The sequence below is a fragment of the Thalassophryne amazonica genome, chromosome 15, assembly GCF_902500255.1.
Source record: "Thalassophryne amazonica chromosome 15, fThaAma1.1, whole genome shotgun sequence".
NCBI classification, from domain to species: Eukaryota; Metazoa; Chordata; class Actinopteri; order Batrachoidiformes; family Batrachoididae; genus Thalassophryne; species Thalassophryne amazonica.
Genome location: NC_047117.1, coordinates 51,607,145 through 51,622,633, shown reverse-complemented (window position 1 = coordinate 51,622,633; position 15,489 = coordinate 51,607,145). Strand labels below are relative to the sequence as shown.

Sequence of the window (15,489 nt, the reverse complement as noted above, 5' to 3'; positions counted from 1 at the left end):
TTTATTTGTGGGATGGACTACCATCCACATACCCAGTTTGGTGGAAATTGGACCTGAGCGGAACATTGAAATAGGAATAAGAATAAAGTCAAAACCTTGACATTTGACCTCAGTGACCTTGATCTTTACCAAAACAAACCTCTCAAAGACAATTCTGGGATCAACCTACATGCACAAAGCATGAAGAGCAATGGAAAAAACAAACACACAAACAAATATTTCCTGAATTAGTATGACTATGCAATGGCAGTCATGGAGAAATCAGCAAAAAGATGAGGCCAACAATCAGGCAGGCAGACATGAGCTTGGACCCGTTGATTGACCGCTGACAAATACGACCTTGCTGAGCAATTCTGGAAAAGGTTTAGTGCAAACAGGAGTGACAAACCTGTATTTTGACCTTTTGCCTCAATTAATATGACTCCAATGATTGACCTTTCGGAAATTTGATCTTGCCTGGGCAATTCCAGAACCCACCTACATATAACTGCCCGGATTGGACATCGGACTGAAATTTAATAATACTAACACTACTACTACTATAGTAGTGTTAGGGTTAGGGTATACTAGTAATACTACAAAGAATAATTTTGACCTTTGACCCAACTGACTTTGACCTTTGCCAAAGCAAACCTCTTAAAGACAATTCTGGGATCAACCTACATGCACATATGAACTCTGTTGGAAACTGACCCAAGCTTCTCATAGGAGAAATGGAACAAACAAGCAAATGTTTCTCAAATTATAGAATGAGTCAATGATAAATAACTGAAGAGATGATAACCCCACCTTTGTGCTTTCTACACAGTCCTTCAGACACTGCTTGATCAACCAATAGATGTCACTCTTTTGAGGTAGAATAACAATTTTGGGGGCAGAGAGGATGGCTTCAATTTTGAAAAGAAGAGTGTTACCCATAAGATCCTTGTTGAAGGCCTGAAAGCTCCTGAATGACAAATTCAGCAACAATTCAGTAAACCACAATATTAGAAAGACAGAGACAGAAAATGTACTGTAAATCACACCAACAGCTAAAATTAATCACAAAGAAGACAATTTTTATTTGCACGTTTTCTAGAATTACCTTAGCACCATCGTTAGCAGGGCATCATGAACCTTGCGTTCCCAGTAGAGGTAATACTGAATCATACATTTGGCTTTGCTGCTTCTGGTTTGTATGATCACGTGCTCCATCATAGTAATGAGGGGCCCAATGTCTGAGTACTCCCGACTCAGCAAGGCCACCTTTCCCGACTGCTCGTGCTCAATATGTTCAATGAACTCTTTTAAACCTTAAAACAATCAGCAAACTAAAGTATAAAAGAATTATTTAAAAGCATTGTAAGTATCCTTCTAATTTTTATACCTGGTAAGCCGTTTAGTTTGTCTGGTGTTTGACATTTCAGTAAATTGGCTGTCATCAGGTTGTGTAGTTTGGAATCAATTACACCCTCAATCTTCAGAATCTCATTGACAACTGACTCAAATTTAGAGACAGCCTGAGTGCCTTGCTTGATGAAATCATCAATACCTAGAATGAAAAACAAATCAATCACTTTAACAGGAAAAACCTAAAATGAATTCATGTCACCGTACAGTAATAGTACTGTAGTAGTGACAGTAATCACACCAGATATCTCCATTATGTGTGCGACATACCCAAAGATTTCCAGTTGAGTACTTCACAGCCTCTCTGTAACTCTGTCTTCACTTCTTTTATGTGTTTAGCCAGCATATTGAACTTGATCTCACTGAGACTGTCCAGTACAGAGTGGTAACGGTTCACAAGCTTCTTCAGATTTAAAACGTACCTAAAAGCAACATGGACAAGTAAGACCACACGTACAAATCATTGTACAGTTTTTTTCCCCCTAAAGGATATACACTGGATTTCTTCTTCATTCTTTCTGACTGACAGATATGGTACAGAATACCCATAGAGGTACATAAACATTAGAGTGAACATTGTCACTCATGAAAGCAGCCAGTATTGAGTAACTCACACCACTATCTTGGCCCAGGGATTAAATGGCATTCCACAATGTAAACAAAGCAACGTGCTCGCTGCGTACCCCACAGAATCAGCAGAAATGTTTGGGAAGGGATATCCTGTCTAAAAAGTGTTGTTATTTAATATGTGATTTATATGTGAAAAAAATACATATTTTCTACCGAAGATCAACAGAAGCTGGTTGACCTCATGTCAGTTATCAGTCACAGTGTGTCTGTGAGAGGAGAGAATTATGTTATTATGAAGGAGGGTAAGTGCTGAATACTGGCAAAAGGTCATCAAAAATCTCACTGAATCTTCTAATGTAGTCTTTTGAAACTAAACGACAACAAATACATGCAGTATATTTTAAGTAACACTTATCAATCTCAAGCAAAGAGCTAAACTGTAACGTATTCTGCCACATTCAGTCTATGGGGGAAACATTTATTAGAATTTTTATTCATCTCTATGTTAATACCTGATAGGCATTTTACGTATGTGCAGAGTTCGAGACATAATACCAACAAAGTCACACACGTGACCTGGGTGACATAAGCAACCTAATAATGTGGCCTGACACCCAGTAGGCATCTCCTTTTCATCTCATTGCCCTCACACACCTATGCTAGTGTGACGGAGGCCAGCAGGAGTCCCTGTGTATGTAGTAGGCAGTAAACCTCACTCTCGGTCATCACTGTACCGCTAAGAGACTATCTGGCCACAGAGGCCAGAGCCTTGGTTTCAGCCTTCTGCTCTGAGCACCTGCCTCCCATGGCGGAAATCATGAGCTTGCACCCCGAGTGGAGTGATAGAGTGAAGAGAGTACATACACAATGCAGAGGTTAAACTAGCAGCCTCAAAATATATATTTTTTTGCCCTCCAGTGTTTGTCTCTGCTAGGAGAATCACAATACTGTTGGACATCCTTCAAGTAATAACCATCTTTATTCTCATACTGGCTTAGCACCAACACTCATTACAGGAGCACTGAGCCTGTGATTTGTCATTTTACCAACTGGTGTTGCTTAGGTGTTACGACTGCTGGATGTCTGCTTTGCAATGTGAGCGTTTCTCAATGTACATCCCTAGCTCTGTGGTGCTGTGCCGCTTTATCTTTTTTTGCAGCTGAAGTGCCCTTGATCCACTGCTTAAACACCAACTGTGTAACATTACATGTGCTGAGATGTTCTTATTTCCTTCTCAGTCTTCGACTACCCAGCTTCAAGCTCGTTAAAAGTTGTTACTGCAATGAATTTGCCAATCTGATGGTGGCAGGAGGATTTTTGATTTGTAGTTGAGTGTTTCTCACTCCAGTGTGTATGTTTGTCTATATGTGGCCCTGTGATAGACTGGTGTCCTGTCCAGGGTGTATCCTGCCTTACGCCCTATGACTGATGGGATAAGCTCCAGCCCCACCATAACCCTTGATTGGAGTAAGCTGGTATAGAAAATAAATGAATGTTTCCCACTCCAGTGCTACATCTATAGCTCTGTGGCACTGTCACTTTACCTTGTTCCTTTTAGTTGCAGCCAAAATTCATAAAACTTTCTTTACACTCATAACCCATTCCATCATTACCTGCAGAAATCTTTCCGCCGAAGAGCAAGGCTTTTAAACTCATCAGGTATGGGGTATCCCATAGACATAAGGTAGACTGTTTCTGAAAATATTTCAGAAAGCTTTGGCACAAAGTTGACTGTGTATCGACTATTCCTCTCCAAACTATATTCAGTTGCTGGAATCTGCAAAAACAGAAGATTAAGAAACATTGGAAGCATTTGGACAACATGTAAATAGTTACAGTTGTGTTCTATAACAACAACAGGTCCATTAGATACCATTTCGGCCTGGCCTTGGCTTCCATTGGTAACAATTACCAACAGCATTCTTTTCATTAGTATTGGTATCTGTGTTTTTGTCTCATTTAGCCAGCACTCATACTTCTTAACCTGATAGTCCCTCAACCGTAAAACAAATTCCTTATACATGGAAATTCCCTGCAACAAAAATAAATCACACACAATAATTGCTTTCAATCACATTCATCTAAACATCATTTATAATGACCTATACAATTGTGCAACAGTTAAATAACCCACCGCTTTGCTTTGCTCACTCTCCAGTAGCTCTGGCACTTGCTGGAAAAGAAGTAGGGTCTGTTTGATGCGATAAACAAGAGATCGTGCCCAGGCGATGGCTCCTGCCACAGCAGGCTCACCCTTATTCAGCTCTGGACTGTCTTTATTTGCCTCGAACACTTCATTCATCCTGGACACCTACAGCAAAAACGTGCACGTCAGGCGAGACAAACTTCAGATAAGAGGTGTGTTTCACTACAGTGCATGACAAAAAGTGTCGCCCAATGATGGCACACAAATCTGCACTGAAATCATGTTATATATCACCAGCTGGTCAGGACTGTGCACAATCTGAAGTTTGGGGAGAACTCCTCCTTAGGGCCCGGTCCCACTGGGGAGAGTATTAATTGCGAATGAATTGAGTACACAAATTACGGGCATTTGTTGTCGTCCGCAACAAAAATGGCCAAAAATGACAAATGTCCCAGTATGAATTACGGATATATTAATAATAATGTATACAGCAAATACATGATGAACAATCATGGTTGTATAACGCATGTAGTGAGGAAACGGATCCGACGCATTGCAATTATCACGCAGTATTACGGGTGTATTATGAATGCATCGCGCACGTGTTGCGCGTGCACGGCATCTGCATTGCGGTCATAAAAGAAGTGCACTGGGGCAGTCGGCATCACTACTCACATCACCAATACAGCCTCTGGAGCATTTGCTGGACTTGGACAAGTTGATTGGAGTAAAGAAGCAGTGAACAGGGTGAGTGGTGACGTCAGCGGATAACATCAGAGCGCAGCTCGTCTGAACGATTATAACAGAAGTTAAATCTGTTATAAACATAGGAATAAATACTGTAACAGCTGCAGACAAGAAGGAAAAAACACGCAACTGTTTTATCAAGCCTTAACAATGTAAACAAGTCAAATAATGCGCGAACAGCCCAGCTGCAGCGCATCCGATTTGCATCTGATTTGCATCCGCCGCAAATCAGATGCAAAGCAGAAGTAATAAAAACGCTTTATTCGTGGCCAATCTGTATGCAGTCGCTACAACTTATTTTAATTTGTGATGTGGACATGATGGGCACGCAATATATCCGTTTTACACACTGTCCCAGTCTGCTGCCAAGCCGCAAATCCCTGTCAGTTGTGGATATCAGCGGATGACGGCAAATATATAGCGCATAGATTGAGTATGTTTGTGTATGTATTGAATATGTATGGAGTATATAAGGCGGATGACATCCACAGCCAAAATTTTGTGCAGCTCAAAAATCCTGGTAAGGGAAAAACATGCCTCTGTGGATAATTGCGGACGTGTGTGGGTGTTGGCCGACTCATACAAGCATGTTTCACGAATATTGGGGATGTTGGGCCATGACATTGACCCTATGTGTATTTTTGCAAGGAATGTTTTCACAGTTTTTGCTCTATGGCAAGATGCATTATCATCTTGAAAAAATGATTTCATCATCCCCAAACATCCTTTCAATTGATGGGATAAGAAAAGTGTCCAAAATATCAACGTAAACTTGTGCATTTATTGATGATGTAATGACAGCCATCTCCCCAGTGCCTTTACCTGACATGCAGCTCCATATCATCAATGACTGTGGAAATTTACATGTTCTCTTCAGGCAGTCATCTTTATAAATCTCATTGGAACGGCACCAAACAAAAGTTTCAGCATCATCACCTTGCCCAATGCAGATTCGAGATTCATCACTGAATATGACTTTCATCCAGTCATCCACAGTCCACGATTGCTTTTCCTTAGCCCATTGTAACCTTGTTTTTTTCTGTTTAGGTGTTAATGATGGCTTTCGTTTAGCTTTTCTGTATGTGTATCTCATTTCCTGTAGGCGGTTATTTACAGTTCGGTCACAGATGTTGACTCCAGTTTCCTCCCATTCATTCCTCATTTGTTTTGTTGTGCATTTTTCGATTTTTGAGACATATTGCTTTAAGTTTTCTGTCTTGACGCTTTGATGTCTTCCTTGGTCTACCAGTATGTTTGCCTTTAACAACCTTCCCATGTTGTTTGTATTTGGTCCAGAGTTTAGACACAGCTGACTGTGAACAACCAACATCTTTTGCAACATTGCGTGATGATTTACCCTCTTTTAAGAGTTTGATAATCCTCTCCTTTGTTTCAATTGACATCTCTCGTGTTGGAGCCATGATTCATGTCAGTCCACTTGGTGCAACAGCTCTCCAAGGTGTGATCACTCCTTTTTAGATGCAGACTAACGAGCAGATCTGATTTGATGCAGGTGTTAGTTTTGGGGATGAAAATTTACAGGGTGATTCCATAATTTATTCCTCACAATTGAGTGATTCCATATTTTTTTCCCTCTGCTTGGTCTAAAAAAGTAACCGTTACTGACTGCCACAATTTTTTTTCCTGATTTCTTATAGTGTTTCTTAAAGCCAGAAAGTTGCCATTTGAAATGACTTTAGTTTTGTGTCATGTCTGTGATCTGCATTTTTTCTACAAAATTAAACAACTGAATGAACATCCTCTGAGGCCGGTGATTCCATAATTATTGCCAGGGGTTGTATATACTCACTCATCACTCAACTTTATATTGAGTGTTGTTAGAAGGAAAGGTGGTGTAACACAGTCCCACAGTACCACTGTCCCAGCTTTTTTGAATTGTGTTGCAGGCATCCATTTCAAAATGAGCAAATATTTGCACAAAAACAATAAAGTTTATCAGTTTGAACATTAAATATCTTGTCTTTGTGGTGGTATTCAATTGAATAATAGGTTGAAGAGGATTTACAAATCATTGTATTCAGTTTTTATTTACATTTTACATAACGTCCCAACTTCAATGGATTTAGGGTTGTAGAAAAGCTCTGACGGGGGTGTGAGTTGAAGATCTGTCGGACAATGGACACCTCCAGATGTTCCCAGTTCACCCACGCTATCCCTATGGGCTTACCAGGTCTGTCCAAAGTCCTCCCCCACTCTCTGATCCAACTCACCACCAGATGGTGATCATTTGACAGCTCTGCCCCTCTCTTCACCCGAGTGTCCAGAACATGCTGCATCAGATCAGATGATACGATCACAAAATCGACCTTCCGCATAGGGTGCTCTGGTACGATGTACACTTATGCGCATCCTTATGTTCGAACATGGTGTTTGTTATGGACAATCCATGACTATCACAGAAGTCCAATAACAAAGACCCATTCGGGTTTAGATCTGGGAGGCCATTCCTCCCAATCACACCTCCCCAGGTGTCTCTGTCATTGCCCATGTGTGTGTTGAAGTCACCCAGCAGAACAATGGAGTCACAGCAAAAGATTATCTTTCAGATGAGGGCCTGTCTGTATTATGGTTCCTGAGTACTAAGCATTACAATATGGGTAATTTTGCTATCAACCTCCCCCATATATAAGTATGTATGTATGTATGTATGTATATGTACACTGTAAACCCGAATGTTCAAATTAATTAAAAAGATTAAGTAGTGTAAACTCAAAGTTTTAAGAAATGTTCTACTGAGTTAAATATTCAAGTTTGTGTAATATGGTCCTTGCGTTCTCAGTAGAATAAATTAAACTCAGAATTTTGATTGACTTGATCTATATTAAGTAAATATAGTTGCAATCCATTTAACTATATTAGGTAAACAAAACTTCAAAGCATAACTTAAGGCCAACTTAAAAGAATTAAGTAATAATTATTATAGTAATAATTATTATTGACTTAATGAGCACTTTGGCAGGGGTGGTTAGTGGTTAGTATGCTTAGTTTTGGTGCAGAAGGTTCCCGGTTCAAACCCTACCCCTGCCACATTTCTCCATGTAATGTGGAGTTGCTTCAGCGGGCATCCAGCATCAAACTTGTGCCAGCTCAACATGCCAACCCACCTCGGATCTGCTGTGGCAACCCTGAGTAAAAAAGAAGGGAGCAGCCGAAGGGTCTTACTTTTACTTAATGAACACTTTAAATTAAATGTAACCATGAGGTACAAAACTTTTAAGTTCTGGGAATAATTGACTTTTAAGTGTATGAACTCAAAAATGTTGTGGCAATTGACTGAGTTCTGCTAACTTGCTCAGGTTTACAGTGTATGTATGCATCAATGTATGTATCAATCCATGTAAGTACATATGTATCTTGCATCTAACATTGATTGGGCTACATACAGTGCCCTAGCAAAGACTACGTAATTGTTTTAACTATGTAATTGCCTCAGAAAGGGTGTCGGGGCACTTTCCAATAAAGTGACCTGGTATGTTCCCTCATTTAAAATCTTTACAAATAATTAGTTGTAAGCATGTAGACATATGTTGTATTTGTTTCACTCCACATCCATTATTTTAGGCATCCATGTCACAAAATTGATTACTAGCTAGCAAACAGTTCAGGTTTGGAAGCATCCACTGGTGTCGCATGTTGCTGCAGTTACCATATGATTTACAATGTAAAACACAGATTTAAATCTTCAGTATTAAATTTAGCAACATTTAAGATATATTTCATTTGTTGTTGTTTTTTTAAGAAAATTACAATTCAGACTTGTCAAAATCTTTTTTTTTTTTCTTTTCTCTCAAGATTCTACACACAATACCCCATAATGGCAATGTGAAAAAAATTGTTTTTTTAGATTTTTGCAAATTTATTAAAAAAAACAAACAAAACAAGAAATCACTTGTACATAAGCATTCACAGCCTTTGCCATGAAGCTCAGAATTGAGCTCAGGTGCATCCTGTTTCTACTGATCAGGAGATGTTTCTACAGATTAAATGGAGTCCACCTGAGGTAAATTCATCTCATTGGACATGATATCAAAAAGCTCATACACTGTCAACATATAAGGTTGCAAAGCTGACAGAGCACAACCCAAACATGAAGTCAAAGGAACTGTCTGTAGACATCTGAGACAGGATTGTCTCCATGCACAAATCTGTGGAAAGGTACAGAAACATTTCTGCTGCTTTAAAGGTCCCAGGGGATCCTTAGTTCAAATCCCAAAACCACTAAGGGCCCTTGGGCAAGGTCCTTAATCCTCTAGTTGCTCCCGGTGCGTAATGGGTGCCTTGCATGCCAGCAGGCTGACATCAGGATGAATGTGAGGCATTGATGTATAAAGCGCTTTGAACATCTGATGGAGATGCAAAAGCGTTATATAAATGCAGTCCATTTACCATTTACCCAATGAGCACAGCAACCTCAATCATCCGTAAATGGAAGAAGTTTGGATCCACCAGGACTCTTCCTAGAGCTGGCCACCCATCTAAACTGAGCGATCAGGGGAGAAGGGACTTACTCAGGGAGGTGACCAAGAACCTGATGTTCACTCTGTCAGAGCTCCAGCATTCCTCTGTGGAGAGAGGAGAACCTTCCAGAAGGACTACCATCTCTGCAGCAATCCACCAATCAAGCCTGTATGGTAGAGTGGCCAGACGGAAGTCACTCCTTAGTAAAAGGCACATGGCAGCCTGCCTGGAGTTTACCAAAAGGCACCTGAAGGACTCTCAGACAATGAGAAACAAATTCTCTGGTCTGATGAGACAAAGACTGACTTTGTTGGGATGACTGCCAGGCCTCATGTTTGAAGGAAACCAGGCACCATCCCTACAGTGAAGCATGGTGGTGGCAGCATCATGTTGTGGAGATGCTTTTCAGCGGCAGGAAATGGAAGACTAGTCGGGACTGAGGGAAAGATGAATGCAGCAATGTACAGAAAAAACCTGCTCCAGAGCGCTCTTGCCCTCAGACTGGGGTGACGGTTCATTTTTCAGGAGGACAAAGGTCCTAAGCACACAATCAAGATATCACAGGAGTGGCTTCATGACAACTCTGTGAATGTCTTTGAGTGACCCAGCCAGAGCCCAGACCAGAATCCGATTGAACATCTCTGGAGATCTGAAAATGGCTGTACACCAACGTTATCCATCCAACCTGATGGAACTTGAGAGGTGCTGCAAAGAGGAATGGGCAAAACTGCCCAAAGATAGGTGCACCAAGCTTGTGGCATCATATTCAAGAAGACTTGAGTATAATTGCTGAAAAAGGTGCATCAGTATTGAACAAAGAGTGTAAATACTTATTTGCATGTGATTTCTTAGCTTTGTATTTTTAATAAATTTGCACAAATAAAAAAGCTTGTTTCATGTTGTCATTATGGGGTGTTCTGAGTAGAATTTTTAGGGAAAAATTAATTTACTCCATTCTGAAATAAGGCTATAACAACAAAATGTGGAAAAAGTAAAGTGCTCTGAATACTTTCCCAATGCACCGTATTTTGTTTTTAATATAAAAGGAAATCCTTATGATTTGTTGACTTGTGTTTTCTAAATCATGATTTTCAGTTTGAAATTAGTTTATCCAAATTCATTTGAGTCTAACATTGAAAAAAGCAGATCCTGAGTGTGATTTTAGCTTTAACTTCCAGAATAAACTACAAATAAAAATAATAAATAATAAAATGTATACATTTTTGTTTTATGACATAAAAATAATACATTTTTGTACTATTTAGTGGCATTATTTATCACGCTATGAGAATTGACAATCAGCATGTCAAGTTTGAGGTCGGGCTAGATCTATAAACACATGATGCTGAAGCATCTACATCAAACAACCTATACAACCACCCCACCTTTCATACTGTAGTCACACAGGCAAACAACCAGTCTATCCTAGTCTCCCAAAAGTACTCATCCACTTGTCGCAGCTAGGTGAAACAAAGACCCTAAAGATCATAACGTCATCTGAAGGGGGAAGATCAGTGAACCTTTCATCACCAATAAAGGCACACAAGTCACTGTGCAAGACAACCTTATGCAACGCACAGTCCATAAAAACAATGAACAGAGTAGGTGGCAGAACACATCTGATGCATGCCAGGATTCACTTAATTTCCTGTGCCTTAGCAGACCAATAAGCATGGGACACAAATCTACGGAACAGGAGAATTCTCAGGATGACCCAAAAAGAAGCATGATCAACCAAGTCAAACACTTTACAAAAAACTCAGCAATGACAGACCAGGCACAATGGTGGCTAGTGACTTAAGTAGGTGCAGCTATACCATACAGATTGCGGACTGTTGTGTCCTCTAGTTTGCTTCCCAATCTACGTGACCTTTGCTGTATGTGTCTCTTCAGCTCCTGCATCCCTTTGACTATTGCTACCAAACTAAAAACTAAAATAAGGGCAAGATTTTTTTGTAACTATTGAATCTTAAAGAACAGTACCTACATTAAATAAAACATATACTCAGGGTGCAAAACAAAGAAGGGACCGATGTCTTGATGTGAAGTTACATCTTCATCAAAGTCCTTGAAAAGCATGGCAACTCTGTTAGTCTAATTCCCACAAAACCGGTGTTATTGTACATTTAACCCCTTAATGCCCGAATTTATATAGCTGTATATAAAAAAATGTTTTGTGTGTGTTTTTGCCTTTAAGTAGGTGGTAAATAATGTTGAGATTATTAATTTCACTTTTGCAGAAAACTAGATAGTAATATTGGGTATTCTGGTAATGACTTTATGTTATAATGTTATAATAATAATGATGGTATGTTGCAAATTTGCGACAACGGGCATACAGGTCAATTTGGTAAGTTGCATATTTGAGTCAGAGATTGTAGCATATATGCGACGATGGGCGTTAAGGGGTTAAATCAAACTTCAGGCTGAAAAGTGATTTTTTTTTTTTTTTTTCAAATTCTAATTACCTCTTTGCAATACTGAGCCATGATGTCATTAAATGTATGCATCAGACGGTTGGTGATGCTGTCTCTGGAATGGATGTGTTTGAATTTCAGGAGCATTTCCATGGCAGCAGCTGAAGATCGCAGTTTCGTGAATGAATGGTCAAGCAAGGTGATGGCTTCTTCATCGATCGCCTAAGTAAGCATATGGTATACAATTAGTAAGTGTCCCTGACGACTCAGGTACTTTTAAATTCTTGAATCAAAGCACACTTTTAGTATTGCTGACAAATAAGAGTGAATGATTAAAGCAAAATAAGAAGTGAGTTCTGTATAGCACAACAACATTAAAATTTTTTACACATACAGTTTATCTGCATTTGAGTTGCAGTTGACTCTTAGCTTAATTAAAGTGGTGGGCGTAATTCAGCTAATCAGAAAGCAGCTAATTAGTGAAGCTAACTTTTTGTTAGCAGTTTAACTTTTCAGCTAACTTTGAAAACCATTAGCAGATCACTTAGATTCCACTAAATTTAGTTCCACTAACACTAAAATCATACATTTGTTCCTGTTTACTGTGACATGCATGCTGTCAGTGTTCCTTGCAACTGAGTTTAACTTGACAACACTGAGGAAACGGTAGCTCAAATCCATTTTTTGATAACACAAACAAATTTCTCACTATTTGTACATTTCAGTAAGTACATAAGCTGAATACAATAGTATATTTTCCCACAATTTGTAGAAAGTTTCATTAAGTACATGAGCTGAATAAAATCTTATATTTGCCGTGAGTTCAAGTTTAAATAAACTGTGTTCAGGAGGTGGGATACTGATTTGCTGTTTCAAATATTCTAAATGTTCTGTTTAATTTTGTCTGACTCTCTTCCATTAACCTGTTTACAGTAATAGGAATCCTTTTATTGTCATATAATTCTATGTATAATTCTATGTATTCTATGTATATTCCTCAGGAGGCTCAGATCTTTCATTGTCTGTAGAAATATGCAGCAAATGTTTTATCACTCAGTGGTCTCCAGCATCATCTTCTACACTGTAGTGTGCTGGGGCAGCAGGCTGAAGGCAGCTGACATGAACAAACTCAACAAGCTCATCAGGAGAGCTGGCTCTGTCCTGGGGGTGGAGCTGGAGTCTGTGATGGAGGTGTCAGAGGAGGATGCTGAGAAAACTGCTCACCTCCCACCCTCTGCATGCCACACTGACGTCCTGTCAGAGCACATCCAGCAAAAGACTGAGGCTGTCGAGGTGCTCCACAGAACGCCACAGGACGTCCTTCCTACCTGTGGCAATCAGACTGCATAACTCCTCCCCCTTCTGCAGGAGGAATATTGTACATAATGATCAGAGTTTTTCAGCTACTCAGAGCTATGTGCAAGTACACCTCTTTCTACATCCCACCTTCAAACACAGCCTCATACGACCATCTATGAGAAATCTACTTAAGCTCCCAATTTTCTAGAGGAATACGAACTTTCTGCAGGCACTGCACTAGTACTGTAAAGGCACATGTATGTGGCTGTCTATGTACTTCCTTTGAAAAACCACATTGTCCATCACAGGCCAACAAATGGGGCATCATAATATTATCATCCGGAAAAGGTGTAATACCTTTATTATGTACAACCCCAATTCCTATGAAGCTGGGACGTTGTGTAAAATGTAAATAAAAACAGAATACAATGATTTGCAAATCCTCTTCAAACTATATTTAATTGAATACACCACAAAGACAAGATATTTAATGTTCAAACTGATAAACTTCATTGTTTTTGTGCAAATATTTGCTCATTTTGAAATGGATGCCTGCAACTGTTTCAAAAAAGCTGGGACAGTGGTGTGTTTACCACTGTGTTACATCATCTTTCCTTCTAACAACACTCAATAAGTGTTTGGGAACTGAGGACACTAATTGTTGAAGCTTTGTAGGTGGAATTCTTTCCCATTCTTGCTTGATGTACGACTTCAGTTATTCAACAGTCCGGGGTCTCCATTGTCGTATTTTGCACTTTATAATGCGCCACATTTTCAATGGGCGACAGGTCTGGACTACAGGCAGGTCAGTCTAGTACCCGCAGTCTTTTACTACGAAGCCACGCTGTTGTAACACCTGCAGAATGTGGCTTGGCATTGTCTTGCTGAAATAAGCAGGGACGTCCCTGAAAAAGACGTTGCTTGGATGGCAGCATGTGCTGCTCCAAAACCTGGATGTACCTTTCAGCATTGATGGTGCCATCACAGATGTGTAAGTTACCCATGCCATGGGCACTAACACACCCCCATACCATCACAGATGCTGGCTTTTGAACTTTGTGCTGGTAACAGTCTGGATGGTCTTTTTCCTCTTTTGTCCGGAGGACACGACGCCCATGATTTCCAAAAACAATTTGAAATGTGGACTCATCAGACCACAGCACACTTTTCCACTTTGCGTTTGTCCATTTCAAATGAGCACAGCCCAGAGAAAGCGGCGGCGTTTCCGGATGTTGTTAATGTATGGCTTTTGGGTAGAGTTTTAACTTGCACTTGTAGATGTAGCGACAAACTGTGTTAACTGACAATGTTTCTGAAGTGTTCCTGAGCCCATAAGATCCTTTACACAATGATGTCAGTTTTTAATGCAGTGCCACCTGAGGTATTGAAGGTCACGGGCATTCAATGTTGGATTTTGGCCTTGCCGCTTACGTGTAGAAAGTTCTCCAGATTCTCTGAATCTTCTGAATATATTATGGACTGTAGATGATGGAATTCCTAAATTCCTTGCAATTGAATGTTGAGAAACACTGTTCTTAAACTGTTGGACTATTTTTTCACACAGTTGTTCACAAAGTGGTGATCCTCGCCCCATCTTTGCTTGTGAACAGCTGAGCCTTTTGGGGATGCCTCTTTTATACCCAATCATGACACTCACCTGTTTCCAATTAACCTGTTCACCTGTGGAATGTTCCAAACAGGTGTTCTTTGAGCATTCATCAACTTTCCCAGTCTTTTGTTGCCCCTGTCCCAGCTTTTTTGAAATGTGTTGCAGGCATCCATTTCAAAATGAGCAAATACGAGGTCTGTCAATAAAGTAACGGTCCTTTTTATTTTTTTCAAAACTATATGGATTTCATTCATATGTTTTTACATCAGACATGCTTGAACCCTCGTGCGCATGCGTGAGTTTTTCCACACCTGTCGGTGACGTCATTCGCCTGTGAGCACGCCTTGGGAAGGAGTGGTCCCGCCCCCTCGTCGGATTTTCATTGTCTGGAAATGGCGGAATGAAAAGGACTTTTTTTTCATCAGAATTTTTTCAGAAGCTGTTAGAGACTGGCACCTGGAAACCATTCGAAAAATTTATCTGGCTTTCCGTGAAAATTTTACGGGCTTCACAGAGAATAAGGTCTGTTAGTACAGCTTTAAGGACCCCTTTAAGGACGCTCGGCGCGCCACGCTCCGAGCTGCGACGATGCGGCACAAGCCACCGGACCATTTCTAAACGGATGGCTCTGTGGATACGAGACCGTCGTATGCTCGTTTCGGCGTGTCAGAGAACAAGTTTGGACATGTCTATCTCGGCTTTCAATGCTTACCAATCCAGTAAGTATCAGTGAAATTGTGGAGAGCTGGACATGTCCAAACTTGTCCTCTGACACGCCGAAACGGAGGTGTTCCTTTGTCTCGCTTCCAAAGCGAATCGGTCGTGATGCGCGA

The 15,489-nt window shown here is 40.2% G+C and overlaps 1 protein-coding gene across 1 annotated transcript in view; it reads right to left on the bottom strand.

The window, feature by feature from the left end:
- The window catches only part of dnah10 (dynein axonemal heavy chain 10), a 215,545-nt gene that overhangs the window by 147,794 nt on the left and 52,262 nt on the right, over positions 1 to 15,489 (bottom strand). Inside the window, 8 exon segments of the mRNA XM_034187486.1 lie at positions 790 to 946; positions 1,085 to 1,292; positions 1,367 to 1,531; positions 1,660 to 1,811; positions 3,573 to 3,736; positions 3,833 to 3,991; positions 4,094 to 4,270; positions 11,800 to 11,970. Coding sequence (XP_034043377.1) covers positions 790 to 946; positions 1,085 to 1,292; positions 1,367 to 1,531; positions 1,660 to 1,811; positions 3,573 to 3,736; positions 3,833 to 3,991; positions 4,094 to 4,270; positions 11,800 to 11,970 — 1,353 coding nt within the window.